At 41.3% G+C, this 8,935-nt stretch overlaps 2 protein-coding genes across 2 annotated transcripts; one reads left to right on the top strand and one right to left on the bottom strand.

Annotated features, from left to right (window-relative positions):
* The first annotated feature begins 263 nt into the window (after positions 1-263).
* LOC121583105 (la-related protein 6-like) lies at positions 264-1,502 on the top strand. Its single transcript, XM_041899317.2, has 2 exons — positions 264-305; positions 456-1,502. The coding sequence occupies exons 1-2, from the start codon at positions 264-266 to the stop codon at positions 1,500-1,502; spliced, it is 1,089 nt and encodes a 362-aa protein (XP_041755251.2).
* A 1,796-nt stretch (positions 1,503-3,298) lies between these two features.
* phax (phosphorylated adaptor for RNA export) lies at positions 3,299-7,008 on the bottom strand. The gene is made up of 5 exons (XM_041897482.2): positions 6,894-7,008; positions 4,799-5,436; positions 4,503-4,623; positions 4,183-4,266; positions 3,299-4,027 (listed from the first exon to the last, which is right to left on the bottom strand). The coding sequence occupies exons 1-5, from the start codon at positions 6,996-6,998 to the stop codon at positions 3,734-3,736; spliced, it is 1,242 nt and encodes a 413-aa protein (XP_041753416.2). The 5' UTR covers positions 6,999-7,008; the 3' UTR covers positions 3,299-3,733.
* Positions 7,009-8,935: the final 1,927 nt, after the last annotated feature.

Genomic DNA, 8,935 nt, shown 5'->3' with positions numbered 1-8,935 from the left:
AACAAAATATAGGAAATTAGGCATTTAAATACTGTTATCATACAGTATGGTAATTGTGGTCTGAAAGTCTTTTTTTTTTTTGTTCTCTTAGATTTATCTGCCGACCTTTTTACAATGAAAATTATAAAGACATGGAGTTGGATGATTGGTCACCTCCAGATGCTGATCTTACACAGAAGATGGTGACCCAAATAGAACACTATCTTTCTGATGAAAATCTAGCAAAAGATGCATTCCTTTTAAAACATGTAAGAAGAAACAAGATGGGTTATGTGAACATAAAGCTGCTGACATCTTTTAAAAAGGTGAGTAACTTTTCTTTTCCCTAATTTTCCAATTAATGCAACTGAAAAAAATATCCTGTTTTAAATATATTGACTTCAATTTTGTTATAACAAATTTTTATATCAAGGGATTGAGATATTAACTTGACATTTACATCCATGTTCTATTAGATGAAGCATCTAACCAAAGACTGGCGAGTCACAGCCTACGCCCTAAATTACTCCTCCAAACTAGAAGTCAACAAGGAGGGCAACAAGGTCCGTCGCAAAGACCCAGTCTCGGAGTCCCTCTTGGTTCAGGTGCCCAGCAGAATTCTGTTCGTGTGGAACATCTCTGCTGCGCTGACCTCTAGTGGTAATGGTGGAAATGAAGACGTCCCTGCACCCCAGACGAGCACGATGGAAACTGCCATCACTCTCCTGGAGCCCTTTGGAAGCATCTGCACAGTGAGGGTGTTCCGGCCGGGGAAGGAGCTCCCACCAGAAGTCCAGAGGTTCGCCTACAGGTACCCTGAGCTGTGCTCCCAGGAAAGTGTTCTGGTAGAGTATGAGGACTTGGAAGGCGCCGGCAGAGCCTACCACCAGCTGTCCCAGTCCGAGGACTCTGTGAGAGTCGTCCTGATCGGGAGGACGTCAAAGAAGAAAGCAGGCCATAAGTTGGGAAGCTGTGTTGAGGAGAGAGGTGCCGGTAAAGGTGCATCAATCGCCAACCGCTGCTTGGAGCAGCTCCAGTTCCGAGGGAACGACTCTTTGGCGTGGAGTTCGTCCGGCGAATCCGAGGTGGCCTCTCCGCTACACATGCCTCGGTTCTCCTCGGGCCAGGTATGCAGGAGCCCCTGGGACAGCCCTCGCTCCAGCCCCTACCACAGCCCCAGGGTCCTCCGGGCACCTCTGCCCGCCCCTCCGCGGGTCTCCCCGCTCCTGGCCTCCGAGATGTGGAGGAGCCCCGACACCAGCCCGGATCTCAGTCGACGCAACTATGACAACTCGTCCGATAGCAGCAGCCTCTGGTTCCAGAGGCGTAAACTGGCTGCGGTGCAAGCATCCTCCCTGGATGACAGCAACAGCAGTATGCAGGGTAGTCTGGGTATTAAGAGGGTCCTAATGGGGGATTCCCTGCCCCCTGGGGTCATCCGGTTCCCCTACGGGCCAGATGGGACAAGAGGATTTCCCAGCTCCATCGTAGGAAGAACACTTCAGTACACCCTCAAGACATGACCAATGCTGTTTGTGTTGTTTGTTATACGTTTCAGGAAGTAATCTATTGAATTTGATAGATTTGATCATTTTACAGTCTCTTATAGACCTGTGTGCAGTAAAGACTGTAAAAAGCATCTTGAAGGTGAATTCTATAAATAAAATGTAGGGACGGTATCCCGAAAATGCCTAGTTCTGGACTAAGATGCACTTCCAATGGAGTATCTCCCCTGAACATGTTATAAGGACTAGGACTTCTAACCGTTATGCTGTTAAATCCTGTGGCTAACATCTCAACATCCACCCACACAGTGACTATACCTTAACTTCCTATCTTTCCTCATTCTATGACTCAGCTGCAGTTATTTATATTCTTAAAAAGCCCAGTGCAGTCAAAAACGTGATGTTCCTGTGTTTTATATACATTTCCACACTATGAGGTTGGAATAATACTGTGACGCTGCCCTGTTAGTGTAAGAGCTGTTTGAAAAGGCCGCCTGAAATTTCTGCCTGTTTTGGTGGGATGGAGTTTTGGCCTGCCTATCAACAGGCGGTAAATTAGTTAATAGACCAATAAGAAAGAGAGTTCCAAACCTCTGCCAATAACAGCTAGTTTTCCCCTCCGCACTCAGACCACTCCCAGACAGTCTTAGCAAAATTCTTTCTTGATAAATTGCTCTTTGCTAAGAAGCTATTTTTGACCATTTTTAATAGAAAACGATCCCAGTAATGATTTGATATTGAGATCAAAACGGCTGCTGTTTTGACTGAGTGCAGGTCAACATTGCACCGTGCTCTAGTGGAGAAAAGCTGTTTGTATATTTATAACACGAATGTCGCCATGACAACATTTGTAAGTGACTCTGGATAAGAGCGTCTGCTAAATGATGTAAATGTAAAACATGAGAAACTGCCGGAGCCCTCAAGGACTGTGTCGAGAGTCCCTGCACTACAGCAAAGGGCTTCTTTTCTGATTCAAAAGGCTGACAATGACGAAAATTATGCCTCATGAGAGCTCTTTTGTTTGCTTTTGTTGGCGTGTCGATTAAAATATATGACGAAGTCTCTTGAATGGGTGAGGAGCTTTTACATGATTACTGTGAACTTTAATTTCCACCCATCATAAAATCACATTAGTATGAAAAGTAGTTGACCAAAATAGCATAATTTCCCATCCCATGTCTATTGCTGGCCAATCAATGACTACCACAGGGCAAGATAACACATATCAGCCTGAATGGTGTACACTACCCATTCATTCCCATTCAGATGTGAAGAAATTAGACAAATCTAAATACAATTGATTACATCATCATACTGTATTAAAGCAAAGGGTGGACAATGAAAGAGTTTAATAATATTTTGCAATTGTCCCTATTTTCTATAAGGAATGTGTTGAAACACAAAACTGATTTTTTCCTAGATGTCATCCAGAGACGGGGGGGAAAAAAGGCAATGGGTTAAGAAACTGGAGTAATTTAGTGCTTTATCTCACAATGCAACATAACCGAAAGAGTCTCAAACTAATGAAACAGACCTTGGGTTCTCTGAAGATGCATGCATTTTTCATAACACTCAACATCACTGGCTTGTGATCAAATCTATCCAAAAAAAAAGGGTGGAACCAACATAAATTGTATTTAAAGAAAATTCTCAAAACGGATTTGATCTTACTCAAGTCTTCTAAGGATTGGTCTTAGTGCAGTTCCCCTGTACATGACAAACACTCAGAGATCCTGTTCAATCCAACTAGCGCACAAACAAAACCCCCTATAAACATATACAGTAGACAGCAAGTAGCCATTCCTTACGTGACATATTTTCACCTTACATCTTTATTGTGGACAAACAGAGCATTAGTAAAGAAGCCAAACTAAATCTTATGCTTTCCAGGACGCAAATATGAGGGGTTGGTATCCATTTATGGAGAAAAACATTTTCTGTTGTTGAAATTAGCAGTCAGGTGGTATATGTGGTTAGTAACTAGCTGCTCTGTAAGCACATTGCTAACGCGAACAAATCCTGATGCAAACTTTGGTCTTCAACTGACAGATAAAGAGGAAAACTTAATTTGTTAGACTAACATGAGGATGAAGGTCTAGTATTACATAGCGCTGTCGTGGACAGTAATTTACAGTGCATTCACCATTTTGTGTCTGAGCAGCGTCCTTCTGTCACAGTGGATGCCACAACCTTGTGGGACGTCCTCATTGGGAAGTGCACAAGTTCAGACACTGGGCTGTCATTTTGAATCAAAAGACCTCCAGGTCAGCAGCGTTGTAGACTACGGGTGTGTCCTCAGTGCCCATGGCAGGTTCTGGCTCTGGCTCCGGTTCCTGTTGGCCCTCCTCTTCGGCAACCACCTCTAGAGACTCCAAGGCCTCGTTGGTGTCGCTGGCGAACGTTTCTCTGGAGACATCGTCGTGTTCCTGCAGGTTCAGCGTGTTGATGGCCTGCTTCATCTTCTTGGCGACAACGTGTCGCCTTCGCTTCTGCGCTGACTTCTTGCCCTTGTAGTCCTTCTGGATTTCGTTGTAAAATATTTCCTGTTAAAAAAATTACATGTTTACAGAAATTACATTATTAAAATGTAGTGTGTGCATATGGGGAGAACAGAAAAAATATAGGCCTACACTGATTCAGTGGACGGGATTAGAGAAGTACATGAAAAGCCACTTGATTTTAGTCTCAAGTGTCATACCTTGAGGTGCTCACTAGTGATACTGGGAGTGTTCTTCAGCAAGTTGAGATACACCCCTCCAGGAGTCCGTCGCCTGCTGCCATCCTACAGTGAGGTGAACATACCAAATTGGCAAATAATTTCACACAGACTTAACAAGTGGTTACAGACCAGTCTAGCATAAGGGTTCTAATTCAAATCTGTTTAGAAAGGCATGCAGTTACACAAGTGTTGATTAATTGCGACGAGAATTGGGACATTATGGTTATCATATAACAGGAGTTGTCAATTAACTCAGCTATATCTATCTCATATAAACTGAAACGAGAACAGATGCATACCATAGTGTACACACCACCAGTCTCCTCAAGTGTGGCAGTCTCTCCAAGCAGTTCAATTGCTTTCTTCTTCCCAATGACTCTCACTACTCGCTCAATCAATTCCTTTTTGGGCTCTTGTAGCCTTGAGGGGAGAAAAGGGATCCGCAAGTTAGTATGAGGTTATTGTACGACTGTGTGATATCGTTGACACTGTGGAAAGAAGAAAATAATGACATTGTATTTAGCCCGCATGGCAAGCCAAACATTTCATATGGCCAAATATTACATAGCCGAGATACTTCAACCAACCAGCTCACCTGTGGGCTATCTCTTCAATCACCCTGTCGTCTGGGTCTTCCTCTGTGATCTCATACCGGCCCTTGATGTCCATCTCAGCCCTGGGGCCCAGCCTCTCTTTGGCCGATCGCTTCCTCTTAAAATGGCCGCCTCCATTCTCTTCGGCGGCCGGCCCGCCGCGCTTCATGTACTCATCCAGCTGAGTGTCCAACATGGCTACCTCGCCCGGCTCCTGTTCCTCCCTCTCCTTCTCCATGAGCTTGCGGGCCAGGACGTAGTTGTAGGTCTCCACCTGCCTGCTGGCCATGCTAATGGCACCATCCACACCAAGGAAATCCAGCTCAGCTTCCACTGCCTGCTGGGTCTGCTCCTGAACCACAGAGCCCCAGATGTTGTTGACTTTGCGGCCGCCTGGTGCACCCGGGTTAGCCTGGGGGGCTACGAAGCGGGGAGTGGGGACCGGCGCAGGTTGGGGAGCGTTGGAGCACTTCTGCCGCTTCCGCCTCCACACCGCTGCGTCCTCATCAGAGTCTGGTTCGCTTTCGCTGGAGTCTGCGGTTCTCATGGTGCTGCGGTAGCTTGTGGCTGACGGGGCTGTCTGTGGAAGGGCCCTGCTCTGGAAAGACTGGCCACTGAAAGTAGGAGCTGCTGCAGGCATCTAGGTGGTAAGAGAAGAGAAGACTGTCAGATCATTTTCAGATGTCAGAATGACAAAGCCTTTTTAATCTATACAAGTGATTAAAATAAACAATCGTGCACAAAGTAAATTATACAAGGCCATTCAAAAACGTCTTAAATGTTAAGTCCCCTATTTAGGGGACTCTGACCGGTTCTGGACCAGTTCTGACCTACATTTTTGTGCACTCCGTGAATGCTTTGGTGGTCCTGTTTCACATGCCGTTCTCCGCTCTCATCTGAGATGCAGTATGTTAAATCTGACACCTCACTTGCATAAGGAGTGACATGTCACATTTTCTGGCCTATCCAGACAAAGGATCAATTTCCTCTGCCTGTGAACCTCGCAGCTCTGCTTACAATACGGCATATGAAACAGGAGACCCTAGAGATTGCAGCAAAATCTGTTTAATTTCACAGTGATGTTCTCAGATGGATTTAGAGCACTCAACATAAAAAAAAAAATAAAAAAAATGAAACAAGACCACTTTCTCTTCGTCACAGAGGGATGAAATCCCTTAAAGCTGAAGTTGTAAAGAGTCAGCAGGCATCTGAATGGCGTCTCTACTTCGCTCAGAGGACACTGGGCAGAAAATGCTCTCTAGTTATATGAAATGGTGCTAATTTTGTACTGTCACCATGTATGATCATATCTATTTTAAAGTTATAAGAAAGGTGAAATATTATAGTAAGTCATTTCTAAATAAATGTCTTACTATATTTAGAAAGCTTTTCAATCGTTTCAAGCCCTATTCCCCCACTTTTGTGGAATAGGAAAACAATGTATGAATTTTCATATTTGTATCATTTGTACTGTGTACTTTGTGTCCTGAAAAGTGACTACCTCAGCAATTTATAACAATTTATACCAGAAAGGTGAGATTTTAATATTTCTGGCAGTATAAGTATTACTAGGTATTGGTTATGGCCCTCATGATAAATAATTACTTTGGGGTATGTACATTTTTACATAAAATGTAACAGGTTTTAATAGCAAAGTAGTAGGCCCCTCTGATTAACGTTAGTTGACATGTAATCTCTTGTGGACAGATTCATGTGAAGTGACCATTTTTCGAGAATTACTTCTAGATAACCGAGATTAGATGACGTGCAGCAGAGTCAGAAATTAGCTTGACAGTGTCCACACCATAGCAACGCGAACTAGCTAGCTAGCTAAATGTAGCACACACTTGCACTAGGACCACTAAGACTTGAAACAAAAAAAAACTACAGCAGTCTTTGTGGACGACGTGCTCCTCTAGCAAGCTGTAACTAAAGACTGTTCTTCAATTTGTGCTGTAGCTACGTTGCAAAGCTAGCGTCGCGAACGTAGCTAACGTTAGCTAGCTTTAGCTAACGTTTGCTTCCATTCCCACTTTGCAGAATCAAACAATCCATATTGCTCATGTTTAAGAACGTCTAAATGAATTATCTCCTTACCTGGGGTTTAACATCAACTGTGGATCCCATTTCTGAATCAGAGTTTGATCCAGAAATCTCTCCATCCTCCAAATCATCCATTGTATCGCTGCAAACACCCGCCATTTCTCCAGTCCTACTCGGAAGTAAATAAAAGTTACCCACACATACGTCACAACGTTTTTCCTCTTGATAAATTATATTTAAATTGTTATAGTTTGTGATTCAAAAGCAAGACATGAACAATACCCGTGTAAATATAGATCATTGTAGCTAGCTATATTTATTTAACTACAGTTTGCTGGTATATAACCATACAAATTAACCCTGAAAAACATATAGCAGAGGATGGTTTCGATCCATCGACCTCTGGGTTATGGGCCCAGCACGCTTCCGCTGCGCCACTCTGCTCTTAGTATGCATGTAACGTTGTATCAGTTTACAGTTCCACTGTAACAAAGTACTTATATAATATACTTTAGTAATCCATTTCAAATATATCCCCTTTCTCTAATCACCATTACTATTATTATCATAATAATAATAATAATAATAATAATTATTATTATTATTATTTATATTTATTATTATTATTATTATTATTATTATTATTATTAATATTAATATATTTTTTGTACTGTTATTGTTGATGTCATAATCGCACTTCGCTAGTGGCTTTGTCATTCATGCTAATAAAGCTTTACTGAATCTGAATCTCCCATCACAGTTAATTAATAGGGTAATGATGTTGACAATAAATCAAACTGAACTATTACAGTTTTTATTTAAATCGGTTTGAAAATCTATGGCAAGACTTGAAAATGGCTTTCTAGTAATGATCAACTCCCAATTTGACAGCACTTGAATAATTTTAAAAGAATAATGTGCAAATATTGTTCAACCAGGTGTGCAAATGTAATGGTGTAATTAAATTGTTAAATTCCTGCATAAAATTGGTATTATGCCACCTCCTGGTAGATTAGTGTGTTTACATTGTCTAATACACTCAGTGATAAAGGTATGGTATTCTGGGTCATCCACAGCAGATTTATGTAGAATTGCAGTGGGTGAGTTGAACATTGAATAGTCCTGGGATAGAAATGTATGAAGTTGACATTACATCATAAAATCCACCGTTTACATCGTACATTAGCAATTTATGTTATTAGTAACTACTGTTGTTGGTCTGGCGTTAAATAAACCACTCTTTATATGTTATTTGCTGAATTTCATTTTTCAATGTGGGTTTTATGCTAGTTAAAATTCCCTCTTTGCAGTTGGTAGTGAACTCGAAAATGCATCTTCTTTAGGAGTGATATTTATATCCCGTCGACTACTGATCATTCATCAATACTGTGTCTGTCCCATCATTGCAGGTAATTTATGACAAATGTATAAAGTATATGTTTTATAAACTCATGAGCACCAGCCAACGTATTAGCCTGGTTTTGTTAGTTTAGGAAAATATGTGGTACATTCTAGGTGTCTTATATTTCTTCGCCACAAGAGTGTGACATTGAGTAATTTTTCAGGTTAATTTGATATATTTTGAATACTAAAATGGATGATAGTTTATTGTGATGTTGTAAATATGAGATTACACATGGAAACAATGTATTTATTTTTATTGTAGTAAATTAGGAATTATTAGAAATAGTTAAATCCACTATACGATCACAATGACTTTGATAGACATTTTGATTATTTATTTTTGTTAGTACATTATACAGCAGATTTATGGAGAATTGCTGTGGGAGTGATATTTATATCCTGTTGACTACTGATCATTCATCCATTCTGTGTGTGTCCCATCATTGCATCTTTGGAAATAAATGAACTATCCAACCATTGCTACTTCCTGTGTTGACTCACGGATTGGATGGACTGGACCAGGAAGGTCACACAAAGCTCTTAGAGATTTACCCAGAAAGACTCACAGCTGTAATCACTGCCAAAGGTGATTCTAACATGTATTGACTCAGGGGTGTGAATACTTATGTCAATGAGATATTTCTGTATTTCATTTTCAATACATTTGGAAAAGATTCTAAAAACATGTTTTC

This window comes from Coregonus clupeaformis, chromosome 15 (genome assembly GCF_020615455.1).
Source record: "Coregonus clupeaformis isolate EN_2021a chromosome 15, ASM2061545v1, whole genome shotgun sequence".
Lineage (NCBI taxonomy): Eukaryota > Metazoa > Chordata > Actinopteri > Salmoniformes > Salmonidae > Coregonus > Coregonus clupeaformis.
The sequence above is the reverse complement of the archived record's forward strand: the minus strand, read 5'-3'. Positions and strand labels throughout refer to the sequence as shown.

What these genes read in the sequence shown, in the direction of transcription:
- LOC121583105 (XM_041899317.2), top strand. Translation starts at nt 264, where the DNA reads ATGGGTTATGTGAACATAAAGCTGCTGACATCTTTTAAAAAG. An exon ending in TGCTGACATCTTTTAAAAAG is followed by an intron (nt 306 to 455) that starts GTGAGTAACTTT and finishes ATGTTCTATTAG; the next exon opens with ATGAAGCATCTAACCAAAGA.
- phax (XM_041897482.2), bottom strand. Translation starts at nt 6,998, where the DNA reads ATGGCGGGTGTTTGCAGCGATACAATGGATGATTTGGAGGATGGAGAG. An exon ending in CAGTTGATGTTAAACCCCAG is followed by an intron (nt 5,437 to 6,893) that starts GTAAGGAGATAA and finishes CTTACCACCTAG; the next exon opens with ATGCCTGCAGCAGCTCCTAC. An exon ending in CTGGTGGTGTGTACACTATG is followed by an intron (nt 4,267 to 4,502) that starts GTATGCATCTGT and finishes ACCTCACTGTAG; the next exon opens with GATGGCAGCAGGCGACGGAC.